This window comes from Schistocerca cancellata, chromosome 6, assembly GCF_023864275.1.
Source record: "Schistocerca cancellata isolate TAMUIC-IGC-003103 chromosome 6, iqSchCanc2.1, whole genome shotgun sequence".
Taxonomy (NCBI): Eukaryota; Metazoa; Arthropoda; class Insecta; order Orthoptera; family Acrididae; genus Schistocerca; species Schistocerca cancellata.
The window spans coordinates 87,195,518-87,213,184 of NC_064631.1; the positions used below are offsets into that span (position 1 = coordinate 87,195,518).

Genomic DNA, 17,667 nt, shown 5'->3' on the forward strand with positions numbered 1-17,667 from the left:
AGAGGATACAGTTGGCCAACGCAGGATGATGGCGGAAAACACAAAGAGCACGTCTCCGCTCACGTATTGCGTCACGGCACGCTTCGTTCCACCAAGGAACTGGAGGGCGCCGGGGCAAAGGAGAGGTACGAGGTATTGAACATTCTGCAGCTGTAAGAATAACTTCCGTACTGTGAGTGATCTGATCGTGGATGCAAGGAAATTGACGATCATTAAATGTTTCTAGAGAGGAGTAAAGCATCCAGTCGGCTTGGGAAAACTGCCAGCGTCTTGGGCACATATATGGCAATTGTGGCTGTAATCGAAGGACTCATGGGAAATGGTCACTTGAGTGTATATCATCAAGAGCAAACCATTCAAAGCGCCGAACTAGCTGAACAGTACCGACCGAAAGGTCCAAATGAGAGTAGGTTGATGTGGAGGCAGACAAAATAGTAGGTTCCCCAATGCTGAGGCAAACAATATCCGCTCGGTGGAAGGGGTCAATCAATAGGGAGCCTCTCAGACAAGGACGCGGAGATCTCCAAAGCACTTGGTGGGCGTTGAAGTCCCCAACAGGCAAACAGGGGGGTGGGAGCTGACCAAGGAGATGAAGGAGATCGGCTCTTGCGATTGGTGTGGACGATGTAATGTATATGGTACAGAGAGAGAAGCTGTATCCACAAAGGGAAAGACGAACAGCAACAGCTTGGAAGGAACTGTGTAAGGGGATTGGGTGATAATGGATAGTATCATGGTGAAGAATCTGAAGTCCCTCATGTGCCGGAGCGAATTCAACAGAGGGGTGATCAAACTGGACTGCTTGGAAATGAAGGAAGACAAAGCGATCATGGGGATGTAGCTTTGTTTCCTGATCACATAAGATGACAGGGGAGTACAATCGTAAGAGGATCGACAGTTCATCCCGATTGGAGCGAATTCCGCAGGTATTCCAATGGATAATTGACATAGGGCGGATAGAAAAGAAAAACGTCACCACGGTTGCCGTCATCTCGACGACAGCTGAGAGCCGACAGTCGACGGCGCGGAACGGCATTCAGCCAAACGCAGAATCCTCATCCGTAGGTTGTTCAGGGGCAGCTCCTGCCGCCAGTGATCGGCTGGTTGATCGGCCGCCAGCCGGTGCGTCTCGGCGACACGCAAGAGGGCCAACGGCGGCTACCGCTGGGTGGCGCTGTAGAAGAGACACGCCATGGCGAGGGAGAGGAACTTTGTGTCTTGTGAGCATCCTTGCAAGAAGGACGTTGAGATGAGGGAGGAGTCAATCGTTGTGACGTCTGGGTATGTAAAAAATCTTGACTAGGCTCTTTTGTACAGCCTGTGATTTAGCAGGAGCTGATGAAGATTGAGCCTTAGAATGAGCAGTTGATAGTGGGGAGGTTGAAGGGGCGATCTTTGGGCTGGCCGATCTGACAACCTTGGCGCTAAAGGTGAGATCGCAAGTCTGTTGGCTGCCTCCTTAGTAGGTCGAGGAGAGGCGAGGACAGTGCTATATTTACCCGCTGAGAGCACAGTGGGCTTTCTACTGGCGAATAACTTACGAGCAGCAAAGGTAGACACCTTTTCCTTCACTCGGACTTCCCGAATAATTCGTTAATCTTTAAAAATAGGGCAGAGGAAGCAGCATGCTCGCCCATACAGTTGATGCAACGAGGGGATGGAGGTGGAGAATCACACTCATGGGCATCCCTGCCACAGGTAACGCATTTGGTCGTATTGGAACGCGACTGGCTAGCATGATTAAACCTCTGACACCGATAGCAACGCTTAGTGTTGGGGATGTAAGGGTGAATTGAATTATCTCATATCCAGCTTTAATGTTCGATGGAAGTTTAACTCTGTCAAACGTAAAGAAGAGAGTGTGGCTTGGTACCAATTCCTTTTCAACCCTTTTCAGGACTCGATGTACAGCTTTTACGCACTGATCAGACAGGTAATTTTGAATGTTCTCATTGGATAATCCGTCAAGTGATCTTGTACAAATCACCCCGCGTGATGAATTTAAAGTGTGGTGTGCTGCCACCCAGACAGGGAAGGCGTGTAGCAGTGTAGTTCGAAGCAATTTATGTGCCTGGAGGACACTGTCTGTTTCTAACAACAAGGTGCCATTTCGTAACCGGGAACAAGACTTTACAGGAACTGCAGTTCCGTCGACACTTTTGTGAACAATGAAAGGGTTGACTGTGGAGAAGTCTTGACCTTCGTCCGACCAAGAAACAACTTTGGCAGTGACAGAAGAATTTTCTGTGGCTAAGACTCATCTAACTTTCTCTTCTGGGCAGAAGTTGTAGAAGTAGAAGAAACCATTGCGAAAGTATCCACCATGATTATCGGCGTCTCCGATGGTGCACTCCTTCCTAGTGGCGGCCCTCTCTGAGGGCAATCCCGCCTTAGGTGATTGTCCACACCTCAGGTCACACCTCCAGAGAAACGGAGAGAGGGACCAATCGGCACGTTCGAGAGGTACCAGCTCAGGTAATCACCTCTCCCTTTTCCTGGTCTTTGCCAGGGGGTACATACATGTCCTACCTGTCTACCCAGGGCGGGGAATTACGCGTTACCCCGTCATTAGCTACGCGTGGGAACGCGTGGGGCGGCCTTCAGACACTCACAGAGAGGAAAGAAAGAGAAAGGGAGAAACAAAGGAAAAGAAAGAAGTGAATAATTCTCAAACGCCGCAGTGGAGAAGGTTCAAAATGGCTCTGAGCACTATGGGACTTAACTGCTGAGGTCATCAGTCCCCTAGAATTTAGAACGACTTTAACCTGACTAACCTAAGGACATCACACACATCCATGCCCGAGGCAAGATTCGAACCTGCGATCGTAGCGGTCGCGCGCTTCCAGACTGTAGCGCCTAGAACCGCTTGGCCACACCGGCCGGCTGGAGAAGAAGGTAAAGAGAAGATTGGATTTGGATTTCGTAGAGGTAGAAGGCAGGGATCTGGCTTGGGTTGGGTTGATTTGGGGGAAGAGACCACGCAGCAAGGTCATCAGTCTCATTGAATTAGGGAAGGATGGGGAAGGAAGTCGGCCATGCCCTGTCAAAGTAAGTAAAGAGAAGAACAAGGAAAAGAGAAGGAGAGAAGGACAAAGTAAGGACAGAGGATTTCCAGTATAGAGATAAAAGAAGAGAAACCACGTCTTACAAGCGTCCATCTCCAGGCATAGGCACAAAACAATACTCCCAAAGAGAGGGAAGAGAGGGAAGGGGGGGAGGAAGGATCAGGGACAGGGAGGGATGTGGATAGGGAAGGTACGCAGCCCGGAAAGGAAAGAGAGCTACACGAGCTCGGGGTCCCGTGCTCGCCAAGCTCGTATCCACTAAAGAGTTGTGGACCCCTTGGAGATTTGTCAAGTCATGAATAGCAGGAACTGCCAGAAGTAAATTGTTAGTCAGGTGTATGACCTGGCCTGATGCACGCGCTATTTTAATGAAAAATAACGCTTGTAACCTGACTATTACACCTGAGAGCTGTTTGCGAGTAGATAAGAACACAGTGAAAGCGTTGCACAGTGGGGTTCACACATTTACTGTTGTATCGGTAGAAGGAATAACTGCCGGATTAACTTTTTTGTATTCTTTATTTTAAAAATAAATCAATTTTGTTCCACAAATGTCCGTTGGACTGCTGACTTCATTTTAGCATGTCTACCAGCTGCTGTTTGTCCTGCTCCCTGGCGAGGTCCAGCGGTGTGTTCCCCAGGTTGCTTCTGACCCCCTTGTCGGCCCCAGCCTCGAGCAGCGCGGCTGCCGTCTCAGCGAGGCCATTATACGCCGCTAAGTGGAGCGGCGTCCATCCGTCGTGATCCGTGGCGCTGTGGTTGGCGGAAAACGCCAGCAGCAGCCGCACCACGGCTGTGTGTCCCTGCTCTGCCGCGGAGTGGAGTGGTGTCCTCCCATACGGAGTCCTGGCGTTGGGGTCGGCAGAAGAAGCCAGTAGCAGTCCCACCACAGCCGTACGGCCTCTCTCTGCGGCCAGGTGCAGAGGCGTGCTCTGCCCGTCGCTTCTGGCGTCAACCTCTGCGCCGGCCTCCAGCAGACACTTCACCGAGTCTGTGTGTCCCCATTGTGCGGCCCAGTGTAGGGCGGTCTCCCCGATCTCGTCCCTCGCCCCCACGTTTGCTCCAGCCTCGAGCAGCGCTTGCAGATCCTCCACCGCCCCCTCCTCAGCCGCATAGATCAGTCTCGTGCCCTTCTCTTCTGTAGAAAGGTTCCTGGACAAAACACAGAAATATAATCGCACTTTACTGCAAATGCACACACGCCTGATAAATGGAACTATCATAAAAACAGACACATGGTAAATTCTCTGTATGTAAATGTACATACATCAAATTACAATGAAATGAAAACCCTTAGCTGCTTACAGGCGTTGACATACGTCAACGGGGACAGATGAAAATGTGTGCCCCGACCGGGACTCGAAGCCGGGAGCTCCTGCTTACATGGCAGACGCTCTATCCATCTGAGCCACCGAGGACACAGAGGATAGCGCGACTGCAGGGATTTATCTCTCGCACGCCTCCCGCGAAATCCACATTCTCAACGTATTGTCCCGCACACTGCAGTCGCGCTATCCTCTGTGTCCTCGGTGGCTCAGATGGATAGAGGGTCTGCCATGTAAGCAGGAGATCGCGGGTTCGAGTCCCGGTCGGGGAACACATTTTCATCTGTCCCCGTTGACGTATGTCAACGCCTGTAAGCAGCTAAGGGTGTTCATTTCATTGTAATTTCATTCTAACGAGCTGCATGGTCAACGATGGTATCTGTCCGAAAGAACAGATACCATCTTTGTATATGTACATACATCAGTTGTTTTGACCTTTCGATCACATCACTAGACAGTCGTTTCCTCCCATTGAAGGAGATGCTTCATGCAGGTAATTCTAGCCTTCTGACTGTTGCAAACAGGACACACGAAGCTATATACACCTGGATATGTTAAACAAAATCTCCTGTAACAGAAACAGTAAATTTCAGTCCAGTTTTTCGCTAGTTTCTAGTCACAGATTCGTAAAACAGAGAAACTTATGTGTTTGTCAGGGAACCGTTTATTCGAAATATTTCAAGTGTAAGCAATGACACTAACTGGACGCCTCATTCCCTCTACACGCAAACACATTTGCTGGTGAGTAGATACGTGCTCACTGGTACAGATAATTGTGGTTACACAATACCAAGCATGTCCATGTACTACACACACACACACACACACACACACACACACACACACACACACAGACGCTCTAGACCGAAATTTTTGTGGTTCCAATGTGTCTGACGGCAACTGCAAAACTTGGAGTTTGTCAAAATAAATTAGCTTCAAGTGAATCTTTTGCTTCTTGAACACACTGCTGACCTGATAATGCTGAAGTAGGTTGTGAGAAGCGCATCTTTTCATTTCCACGTGAAATAATCACTACAACGTGCCTAACGGACAATATATACGTTCTAAGACCACAAACTATTTCATGTGTTCATGATTAACATGTAGCAAATTGTTTAGAAAATAAAGTCAGTTAAGAACAAACACATTAAGCTGTTGTGGGAAGTTGCGAGTAGATATTGCAGCTAATGGCTCAAATGGATCTAAGCACCACGGAACTTAAAATATGAGGTCATCAGTCCCCTAGACTTAGAACTACTCAAACCTAACTAACCTAAGGACATCACACACATCCATGTCCGAGGCAGGATTCGGACCTGCGACCGTAGCAGCATCGCGGTTCCGGACTGAAGCGCCTAGAACCGCTCGGCCACAGCGGCCGGCAGCTAATAGATCCACTATTCATCAGTCATTCAATCTTTTGCTATAAATATTTCGTGCACATGGAGGTGGTGACGTTCGCTGTTTCGACTGACAGTGATATAGTTCGTATTCTCAAAATGGAGTTGAGTGTTCTGACAACTGTGTCAAACACTTCTTGATCTTTCCTATCGAACGAGGAGGTACGAAAGTGAATTATAAACGACTGTACATTGGTCACCAGCCGCGCAAACGGTTTTGATCCCAACGGTACTTTACTAAGCATATCCCTGATTGTGGTAGTTTGTCTTTGCAGTCCTCTGGAATGATCACCATGTCGCACAGACCCATAGACTGACATGGAATACAGCAACAGCGTTATCTGGTTGTAAAACACACAGAGCACTGACAGATGGAATTGTCAAATCCACATGTTCACGAAGTTTTATGAATATTACTCAAATCGTCATCTGTCGAATGGGATACTTTAGAATGGAAGAATATGTTGGCTTATCTACAGACATTTGGACATCATGACTGCTTTTTTAGTGGTAACCAGAATCACTGATGTCATGTAACCCACCACATGTTCTCATTAATACTGTGCAATTTCTGGAGCCTGCGCTTTAGAATCTTTGAGTGCGAGAAATCCCCTGCTGCTGTCCAACGGATCTTCTGCATCACCGAGTTACCAGGAAGAATCTAATCTTTTAGGAAAGTCATGCGCGCGCTTCTGCACCTTAGTGTCTTTAGGTTGCAGGAGCTCAAAATCCATTGAAGAAGGAGCCACACACTTCATCTAGAGAGGGAGAAGATTCTGCTTCGCACGTGTGTGTTCACTGTCACAGGCAGTGGTGTCAAACTGTAGGGGTGTGCACAGGCTATGAACCGAGGACAACCTCCTCCTATACCAAGGTGAGCTGTGTTAGGAGAAGGCGCGCCAGGCTGTTTGACCGCTGATGCTCGTGGCACTGATATCTATTGATCTGATGGACGACTTGAGGGCCTGACGAAAGATCTTGCTTGTTGTTGTTGTGGTCTTCAGTCCTGAGACTGGTTTGATGCAGCTCTCCATGCTACTCTATCCTGTGCAAGCTTCTTCATCTCCCAGTACCTACTGCAACCTACATCCTTCTGAATCTGCTTAGTGTATTCACCTCTTGGTCTCCCCCTACGATTTTTACCCTCCACGCTGCCCTCCAATACTAAATTGATGATCCCTTGATGCCTCAGAACATGTCCTACCAACCGATCCCTTCTTCTGGTCAAGTTGTGCCACAAACCTCTCTTCTCCCCAATCCTATTCAATACTTCCTCATCAGTTATGTGATCTACCCATCTAATCTTCAGCATTCTTCTGTAGCACCTCATTTCGAAAGCTTCTATTCTCTTCTTGTCCAAACTATTTACCGTCCATGTTTCACTTCCATACATGGCTACACTCCATACAAATACTTTCAGAAATGACTTCCTGACACTTAAATCTATACTGGATGTTAACAAATTTCTCTTCTTCAGAAACGCTTTCCTTGCCATTGCCAGTCTACATTTTATATCCTCTCTACTTCGACCATCATCAGTTATTTTGCTCTCCAAATAGCAAAACTCCTTTACTACTTTAAGTGTCTCATTTCCTAATCTAATTCCCTCAGCATCACCCGACTTAATTCGACTACATTCCATTATCCTCGTTTTGCTTTTGTTGATGTTCATCTTATATCCTCCTTTCAAGACACTGTCCATTCCGTTCAACTGCTCTTCCAGGTCCTTTGCTGTCTCTGACAGAATTACAATGTCATCGGCAAACCTCAAGGTTTTTATTTCTTCTCCATGGATTTTAATACCTACTCCGAATTTTTCATTTGTTTCCTTTACTGCTTGCTCAATATAGAGATTGAATAACATCGGGGAGAGGCTACAACCCTGTCTTACTCCCTTCCCAACCACTGCTTCCCTTTCATGTCAGCCAGCTCATAATCTTCCTTAGCGTTCTCTCTGCAATTTTCCTCAGACACCACATGCATATGTACTTCATTAGTAGCAATGATTCAGTCTAAAACACTGCAACGTTATGAATAACCTATTTCTGTATATTACTTGTCGCTATGACAAATTTGGCTCACTGTATGTACAAATACAAACAGGAGATGGCTGAAAAGACATATTAGTTAGGAAAAAATAGGAAGGGCACTATCTAAAAACAAAAATTCTCTATTCCATTTCTTGAAATAATGACTGAGTGTCAGCGTAGTCTAAAGGCCGCTAAACTTGACCATCCTAATTAATCAGCACCTGCACTCATTAAGACACTCAAAAGGAGAGAACACGTTTTCTTAAGCTGACTGTAGTATTACTTAGCGCATTATCGATGTTACAGTGCTTGTTTTACTCAGATATTTCCACTTTCTGTACTCTGCTATCCTTAACTACAAAAGGCAGGTTAAATATGATGTATTGGCAGAAGAGCCAACACCGTGTAGCTAGAAGAGGCCGAAATGCACGCGTTTAAGCTCACGCAAACTGGCGTGAGGTCTGGAACAGGACAATGTAATTAATATAGCCAATAAGGTACGTTGCTGCTGGAATACTTAACTTTAATCCATAATTGGTGTACATCGCTCTTGACGGTACATGTTTTACAATCTCAATATAAACTGGTAATGGCGCCTTGCTAGGTCGTAGCAAATGACGTAGCTGAAGGCTATGCTAACTATCGTCTCGGCAAATGGGAGCGTATTTGTCAGTGTAGCTTCGCTAGCAAAGTCGGCTGTACAACTGGGGCTGAGTGCTAGGACGTCTCCCTAGACCTGCCGCGTGGCGGCGCTCGGTCTGCAATCACTGACAGTGGCGACACGCGGGTCCGTCGTATACTAGCGGACCGCGGCCGATCTAAAGGCTACCACCTAGCAAGTGTAGTGTCTGGCGGTGACACCACAGAATACACTCGCTATTGCTGGTTCTGGGCCTGTGTTGTTCAGGTAGCAACAACGTTGGTTAGAACACTAACTGCATTGGCAACGAAATTCAGTTGCAGTTGCAACCCTATAAATACACTAGCAGATGCCATTAATTTTTTTGGAATGTTAAAATGGACGTCCACATGAGTCACTGATATTCAAGTAGAAAAGTGAACTTTTCCCTAGATTTACGCAGCAGGTGCTCCGTAATAAATAAAAGAAAGCTGCAAAGGGGATGCCTGCAAGACGCCTTAACTCGACTACGTCCACGACACGATTTTCCGGCGAGCGGGCGTCATTATCGTCAGACCTCCTGAGCGCACCTGCAGACCACACTCAACCTTGCACTGAGACTGATGTTTCCGTGGATGATTTCTGAGCGCCATCAGCGGATGTTCTCACAAACAGCTATCCAAGTAAAGGAAGCCACCATCCTCTACACACTCCACTCCCACAGTTTTGCTCTTGCGTATACGCCGTTTGGAAAATAAAACGTGTAAATGTATGCAACGTTGGATCGTCGTGTGGTGATATATCTTATGGTTAAGGCGACTGCTTGTCGTAAGCAAACTGGGACCCAGTATGGCACAATTTATAATGGTTACTATGTGTTGAAGTGTCCAAAAGAGGAGTTTAAAGAAATGTAATTCACGAGACATTCCAACAGCCACACCATAGCATGTCGAACTCATATTCCGAAACTGCGTGTTATTTTTGTTACAAATTCCGTAATTATTCTTCCTATTGATTCCTTGTTTTCTACTTATTATTCCATCATCATTTATTTTTTATGATCACCACAGACTTACACTGCAATTGTTTATTCACATAAAATCTACATTTTGCGGAGCTTTAGTGCATGAATAACTGCTTTCCCACTCTTTTCCTGGAGGATTAATTTGGAAGATAGAACAGCATCACTGAAAGCCGAAATTGTATCCAACACAACAATACATTCACTATCTTTCAAAAAGGATTTTCTTTTATAGTATGTTCTCATATAAAAGCATTGAGTGAATCATTAATGTTTGGAGCTGAATGTACACTGAGGCGACTAAAGTCATGGGATAGCGAAATGCACATATACAGATGGCGTTAGTATTGCGTGTACAAGGTATAAAACGGCAGTGCAGTGGCGGAGTTGTCATTTGTTCTGAGGTGATTCATGTGAAAAGGTTTCCCAAGTGATTACGTCCACACGACGGATATTAAGAGACACTGAACGCGGAATGGTAGTAGGATCTAGGCGAATGGAAATCGTTAGGGAATTCAGTATTCCGAGATCCACAGTGTCACGAGCGTGTCGAAAATACGAAATTTCATGAATTATCCTTCATCACGGGAAACGCATTGGCCGACGGCCTTCACTTACCGACCGACGGTTCGCCTCGATAGCTGAATGGTCAGTGCGGGTGAATGCTGTGCAAAGGGGCCCGAGTTCGATTCCGGCTGGGTCTCGTGTTGTCTTCATCATCATCATCATCATCATCATCATCATCATCATCATATCATCCCCATCGACGGGCAAGTCACCGAAGTGGCGTCAACTCAAAACACTTGCACCAGGCGACCGATCTACCCGACGGGAGGCCGTAGCCACACGGCATTTCATTTTCAACGACCGAGAGAAGTGGCATTTGTGTATTGTCAGTGCTAACAGACAAGCAATACTGCATAGAATAACCGTATAAATATGGAAGGTACGACGAACGAATTCATTGGAACAGAGGAGCGAAATATGGCGTTAATGGTTTGCAACAGCAGACGGCCAATGCGAGTCCCTTTACTAACTGCAGGACATCGCCTCCAGCGCCTCTTCTAGGCTGGTGAAGGTATCGTTTGGACCTGAGACGACTGGAAAACCGTGGGCTGGTCAGATGAGTCCTGATCTATTGGTAAGAGCTGATGGTAAGGTTCGAGTGTGGCGCAGACCCCACGAAACCATGGACCCAAGTTATCGTCAAGGCACTGTGCAAGGTGGTGGTGGCTTCATAATTTTGTGGGCTTTGTTTCATCCAAGGGACTGGGTCCTCTGGTCCAACTGAGCAAATCATTGACTTTGTATGGCAATGTTCGGGTAACTGGAGATCACGCGCAGCCATTCATACCCTTCATGTTCTCAAACAACAATGAAATCTCTGACGATGACAATTCGCCATACCAGAACATTTTGCACGAGCGGACGGTTTGGTCACCCAGATCGCTACCCAACAATTCCACCGACCATTTATAGGTCATAATGGAGAGGTCAGTTCGGGCAAAAAATTCTGAACCCACACTGTCGCAATTATGGACAGCTATGGAGGTAGCATGGCTCAGTATTTCTTTGGGGAACTACCGGCGAATTGTTGCGTTCATGCCACATTGAACTGCTGCACTACCGTGGGCGAAGGTAGGTCTGCCGTCACGTTAGGAGATAACCCATGACATTTGTAACCTCAGTGTAAGTCACACTGTGAATTCAGAAAAGGATGTAGAGAATCACTTTGATGCACTGCTACTCGAGCAAAATAATTTATAAAAGGAACAACTTTTCCTAACAACTATGGTTCACACCATCCGTAAGTCTACTATGAATGTTAAAAAAAGTGCTCATATAGTGACAGAACTCACCGCAGGAGAGACACGGCAGTGGCATTAAGCGGACGGCCGGTGCAGGGAGCTGCGGGTGTGACAGCCGAGGCAGGAGACCGGCCGTGGTCACCACTGTCACTGGGCGACTCAGCGCTGGGGGTGGGCCTGCCGTCTCCAGTGACTGGCGTGCTACACAGAGAGAGACACCACGTGGGCACGCAGATTCACACTGATACAGAGGACAGCTTACTAGGGACAGTACGGCTGAGGCATTCGTCCACATACACTACTGGCCATTAAAATTGCTACACCAAGAAGAAATGCAGATGATAAACGGGTATTCATTGGACAAATATACAGGGTGATTCAAAAAGAATACCACAACTTTAAAAGTGTGTATTTAATGAAAGAAACATAATATAATCCTCTATTATACATCATTACAAAGAGTATTTAAAAAGGTTTTTTTTCACTCAAAAACAAGTTCAGAGATGTTCAATATGGCCCCCTCTAGACACTCGAGCAATATCAACCCGATACTCCAACTCGTTCCACACTCGCTGTAGCATATCAGGCGTAACAGTTTGGATAGCTGCCGTTATTTCTCGTTTCAAATCATCAATGGTGGCTGGGAGAGGTGGCCGAAACACCATATCCTTAATATACCCCAATAAGAAAAAATCGCAGGGGGTAAGATCAGGGCTTCTTGGAGGCCAGTGATGAAGTGCTCTGTCACGGGCTGCCTGGTGGCCGATCCATCGCCTCGGGTAGTTGACGTTCAGGTTTCATAACTAACCTTTTTCGTAGGACTCTCCATACAGTTGATTGTGGAATTTGCAGCTCTCTGCTAGCTCTGCGAGTCGATTTTCCTCGGCTGCGAACAAATGCTTGCTGGATGCGTGCTACATTTTCATCACTCGTTCTCGGCCGTCCAGAACTTTTCCCTTTGCACAAACACCGATTCTCTGTAAACTGTTTATACCAACGTTTAATACACCACCTATCAGGAGGTTTAACACCATACTTCGTTCGAAATGCACGCTGAACAACTGTCGTCGATTCACTTCTGCCGTACTCAATAACAAAAAACCTTTCTGTTGAGCGGTCGCCATCTTAGCATCAACTGACGCTGACGCCTAGTCAACAGCGCCTCAAGCGAACAAATGTGCAACTAAATGAAACTTTATAGCTCCCTCAATTCGCCGACAGATAGTGCTTAGCTCTGCCTTTTGTCGTTGCAGAGTTTTAAATTCCTAAAGTTGTGGTATTCTTTTTGAATCACCCTGTATTATACTAGAACTGACAAGTGATTACATTTTCACGCAATTTGGGTGCACAGATACTGGGAAATCAGTACCCAGAACAACCACCTCTGGCCGTAACAACGGCCTTGATACGCCTGGGCGTTGAGTCAAACAGAGCTTGGATGGCGTGTACAGGTACAGTCGTCCATGCAGCTTCAACACGATACCACAGTTCGTCAAGAGTAGTGACTGGCGTATTGTGACGAGCCAATTGCTCGGCCACCATTGACCAGACGTTTCCAATTGGTGAGAAATCTGGAGAATGTGCTGACCAGGGCAGCAGTCGAACATTTTCTGTATCCAGAAAGGCCCGAACAGGACCTGCAACATGCGGTCGTGCATTATCCTGCTGAAATGTAGGGTTTCGCAGGGATCGAATGAAGGTTAGAGCCAGAGGTCGTAACACATCTGTAACGTCCACTGTTCAAAGTGCCGTCAATGCGAACAAGAGGTGACCGAGCGCGTAACCAATGGCACCCCATACCATCACGACGGGTGATACGCCAGTATGGCGATGACGAATACACGCTTCCAATGTGCGTTCACCGCGATATCGCCAAACACGGATGCGACCATCATGATGCTGTAAACAGAACCTTCATTCTTCAGAAAAAAATGACTTTTTGCCATTCGTGCACCGAGGTTCGTCGTTGAGTACACCATCGCATGCGCTCCTGTCTGTGATGCAGCGTCAAGGTTAACCGCAGCCATGGTCTCCGAGCTGATAGTCCATGCTGCTGCAAACGTCGACTAAGTATTCGTGCAAATGGTTGTTGTCTTGCAAACGTCTCCACCTGCTGACTCAGGGATCGAGACGTGGCTGCACCATCCATTACAGCCATGCGGATAAGATGCCTGTTATCTCGACTGCTAGTGATACGAGGCCGTTGAGATCCAGCACGACGTTCCGTATTACCCTCCTGAACCCACCGAATCCATATTCTGCTAACAATCATTGGATCTCGACCAACGCGAGCAGCAATGTCGCGATACGACAACCCGCAACCGCGATAGGCTACAATCTGACCTTTATGAAAGTCGGAAACGTGATGATACGCATTTCTCCTCCTTACAGGTGGCAATACAACAACGTTTCACCAGGTATTGCCGGTCAACCGCTGTTTGTGTATGAGAAATTGGTTGGAAACTTTCCTCATGTCAGCACGTTGTAGGTGTCACCACCGGCGCCAACCTTGTGTGAATGCTCTGAAAAGCTAATCATTTGCATATTACAGCATCTTCTCCCTGTCGGTTAAATTTCGCGTCTGTAGTACGTCATCTTCGGGGTGTAGAAATTTTAATGGCCGGTGGTGTACAAATAACAGAACACACACTGCCAACGACAATAGAGGTTCTGCTACGATTACCGACATGCCAGTGAGCTAATAACTTTACACACCACTTCTCCTGAGATCTCTAATCAGAAAATTAGTGTACTAAACAAGAGAATGTAAAAAGTAAAATTCAAATGAATGTTAACTACGAGACGAAAAAGTATTGTGGCGTGAGAGGACAGGCACTGGTCGAGTGTTACAACAGCTATTGGACAGCTAATTTGGAATACATAACTGAAACAATTACATATATATTTAAATTGCAATTAGCTTGCAGTATACAGTGATCAGCCAGAACATTATGAGCACCGACCTAACATCAATATAAACCCGACAAGGCAATAGCAGCGTCACCTGGAGAGGGATGACTGTTAGTCAGACGCAGGCATAGTGCACGTAGTATCACTCACTTTCTAATTCCTGTGTAGAAGGGGAAAGGCGAGTGATCTGTCTGAATTTGACCGAAGGCAGATTGTGATGCCTCAGAGGCTCGGCACGAGGAAGCAGAGTAGCAATGAAATACAACCCTTCGCCCTCAAAGCATATTTATTGCGAATACCTACGTACAGCCAGAGCAGAACTAAACTTCTGAACAGAGAGTGGTGTCATTCATACAAACGTCGGTTATTCGAGAATGCTGTTATTTACACAAACATCGAATATTCCAAAATACACCTACACTACAAACGTAAGATGTTTCTAGAGTCTTCCAGAAATGATAAATACTAGATAACAAGTGCTGATGGTCGGATTTGAATTGGCGAACCGTAGCACCGCAGCCAGAGACGCTAACCACTATGTCACGCTACTTTCTACACAGTTTGTGGGCCGGCCGCGGTGGGGGAGCGGTTCTAGGCGCTTCAGTCCGGAACCGCGCGACTGCTACGGTCGCAGGTTCGAATCCTGCCTCGGGCATGGATGTGTGTGATGTCCTTAGGTTAGTTAGGTTTAAGTATTTCTAAGTCTAGGGGACTGATGACCTCCGATGTTAAGTCCCATAGTGCTCGGAGCGATTTGAACAGTTTGTGGCCATATAATCACACAAATTGAAACACTGCTCGATAAACAGGTTTGATTCAAATTGGCCAACGACCATTCTTTGTGAACTGGCGGACACTGAATATCACCTACTGCGAAGTAAAATGAATTTGTGAGTAAGGTCAGTAAAATAAGCCAAGAGTTTGTACGTATGCATATACGCCAGGAACGGATGTGAGATTGTCATTTCAGTAAAATTAAAAATTCTCTTTCATTCATGTGCTTAGTGTTACCAAATATATCACGCTACGATTAGATTTCTTGGAGTACGATGGAGTCAATGCGACTGAAATTAAAGAGAAAGAAGCTGAATAAGACAATGGACAAAATATTTATCTGTAAAGACTCTTGAAATCGTGATTGCACGACTGTCAGCTTTGACAACTTCGCCTGAGAAGAAGGTGCAGGCTGATACCTCGAAAGTAAAAGTTAATCACTGAAGGGCGCATCTGTTTGAAAAAGTCTTGAGCAACTAGAGGTATTCGCATGACACACACCTTAGAATGTTCCGCAGAAATGGTTAGCATTTGAATCATGTCGCCGGCCGCGGTGGCCGTGCGGTTCTAGACGCTCCAGTCCGGAGCCGCGCTGCTGCTACGGTCGCAGGTTCGAATCATGTCTCGGGCATGGGTGTGTGTGATGTCCTTAGGTTAGTTAGGTTTAAGTAGTTCTAAGTTCTAGGGGACTGATGACCACAGCAGTTGAGTCCCATAGTGCTCAGAGCCATTTGAACCATTTTTTTGAATTATGTCGGCCCACGGGTTGAAGGTCGACACCGACATCAAGGCGCAACACAACCTACTGCTGAAATGTACCTGCGGCACTTGTTGTCGCTAGAAACCGAAGGTAATGGATCAGTGTGAGTTGAGCAGACGTGCAGGTTGCCTGGCAGCCGCATGCGCGAACAGTACTGTAAAATCAGTGAATTTGAAAGACGGCGCGTAATTGGCACCAGAGAATGTGATGCATCCATCCGGGAAATTCCAGCTCGTGTGGGACGAAGAGTTTCGGCAGTGCAACGGGTGTATGTGCCGGATGGTTCATGAAAGGCCATGGAAGACGACGCTATGGGTCAGGCCGCACCACCCAGACCACCACCCGAGAAGATCGACACCCCATCCGAATGACATTGCAGGACTGATCTACTTCCTCATCGTCTTTGCCGCAGCAGTGAAACAGTGTAACACAACGTACACAATCACGGGTGACAGTCTGCCGCGGTTTATTACGGTACGAGCTACGTGTGCGACACCCACTTCTCCGCCTATCTTTGACGAGTGAGCAGAAACATGCTAGACGGCAATGGTGTATGGAACAACGCCGCTGGGGACAGGAGTGGCATCAGATAGTGTTTTCGTCCGAATCCAGGTTCTTTTCATTTGGACACGAAGGCCGCATTTTGGTTGGCTGCAGACAGTGGGAGCGGCAACACAGTGACTGCATTCGCACGAGATAAACACAGTTAAATTTGAAGATTAGATGAAAAGATGAAATGACAATTCAACGAAATCATCGTGAGCTATCAGTAAATGGCTACCATTGATTGTGTACGGTACAACACCGGCACGTACAGTGACGAACACTGTAGTCTTAGAAACACGCACTCGTAGAATTTGGCAACAGAGATGTGCGGCTTGCCTCGTGCTTACCTGGTTGCTGCTGGTGCCTGAGACAGCAGTGGGGTGAGCACGTCCAAAGCTGTGGCCTGCCTGGTCCCCTGAATTGGCTCCACTGTGAACGATTCTGAAACACAGTGCCACTGAGCAGACCTTTTCCATGACACAGTATCCTCTATACATGTTTTAACAACAGGCACATCTGTGTCAAGCAAAAGCTGTTATAAGTTATATTGAAGTAATACACTCCTGGAAATTGAAATAAGAACACCGTGAATTCATTGTCCCAGGAAGGGGAAACTTTATTGACACATTCCTGGGGTCAGATACATCACATGATCACACTGACAGAACCACAGGCACATAGACACAGGCAACAGAGCATGCAAAATGTCGGCACTAGTACAGTGTATATCCACCTTTCGCAGCAATGCAGGCTGCTATTCTCCCATGGAGACGATCGTAGAGATGCTGGATGTAGTCCTGTGGAACGGCTTGCCATGCCATTTCCACCTGGCGCCTCAGTTGGACCAGCGTTCGTGCTGGACGTGCAGACCGCGTGAGACGACGCTTCATCCAGTCCCAAACATGCTCAATGGGGGACAGATCCGGAGATCTTGCTGGCCAGGGTAGTTGACTTACACCTTCTAGAGCACGTTGGGTGGCACGGGATACATGCGGACGTGCATTGTCCTGTTGGAACAGCAAGTTCCCTTGCCGGTCTAGGAATGGTAGAACGATGGGTTCGATGACGGTTTGGATGTACCGTGCACTATTCAGTGTCCCCTCGACGATCACCAGTGGTGTACGGCCAGTGTAGGAGATCGCTCCCCACACCATGATGCCGGGTGTTGGCCCTGTGTGCCTCGGTCGTATGCAGTCCTGATTGTGGCGCTCACCTGCACGGCGCCAAACACGCATACGACCATCATTGGCACCAAGGCAGAAGCGACTCTCATCGCTGAAGACGACACGTCTCCATTCGTCCCTCCATTCACGCCTGTCGCGACACCACTGGAGGCGGGCTGCACGATGTTAGGGCGTGAGCGGAAGACGGCCTAACGGTGTGCGGGACCGTAGCCCAGCTTCATGGAG

General features: G+C 47.2%; 1 protein-coding gene across 2 annotated transcripts in view; it reads right to left on the reverse strand.

Annotated features, from left to right (window-relative positions):
- Positions 1–3,565: 3,565 nt before the first annotated feature.
- Positions 3,566–17,667, reverse strand: part of LOC126191290 (26S proteasome non-ATPase regulatory subunit 10-like) — a 46,532-nt gene continuing 32,430 nt past the window's right edge. Inside the window, exons 4-6 of one of the 2 annotated variants that reach the window (XM_049932104.1) lie at positions 16,606–16,699; positions 11,320–11,469; positions 3,566–4,217 (exon numbers count right to left, since the gene is read on the reverse strand). In XM_049932104.1, coding sequence (XP_049788061.1) covers positions 3,638–4,217; positions 11,320–11,469; positions 16,606–16,699 — 824 coding nt within the window. In that variant the 3' untranslated portion in view covers positions 3,566–3,637. The remainder of the gene's footprint in view (positions 4,218–11,319; positions 11,470–16,605; positions 16,700–17,667) is intronic. The other variant, XM_049932105.1, reaches the window with a different exon arrangement.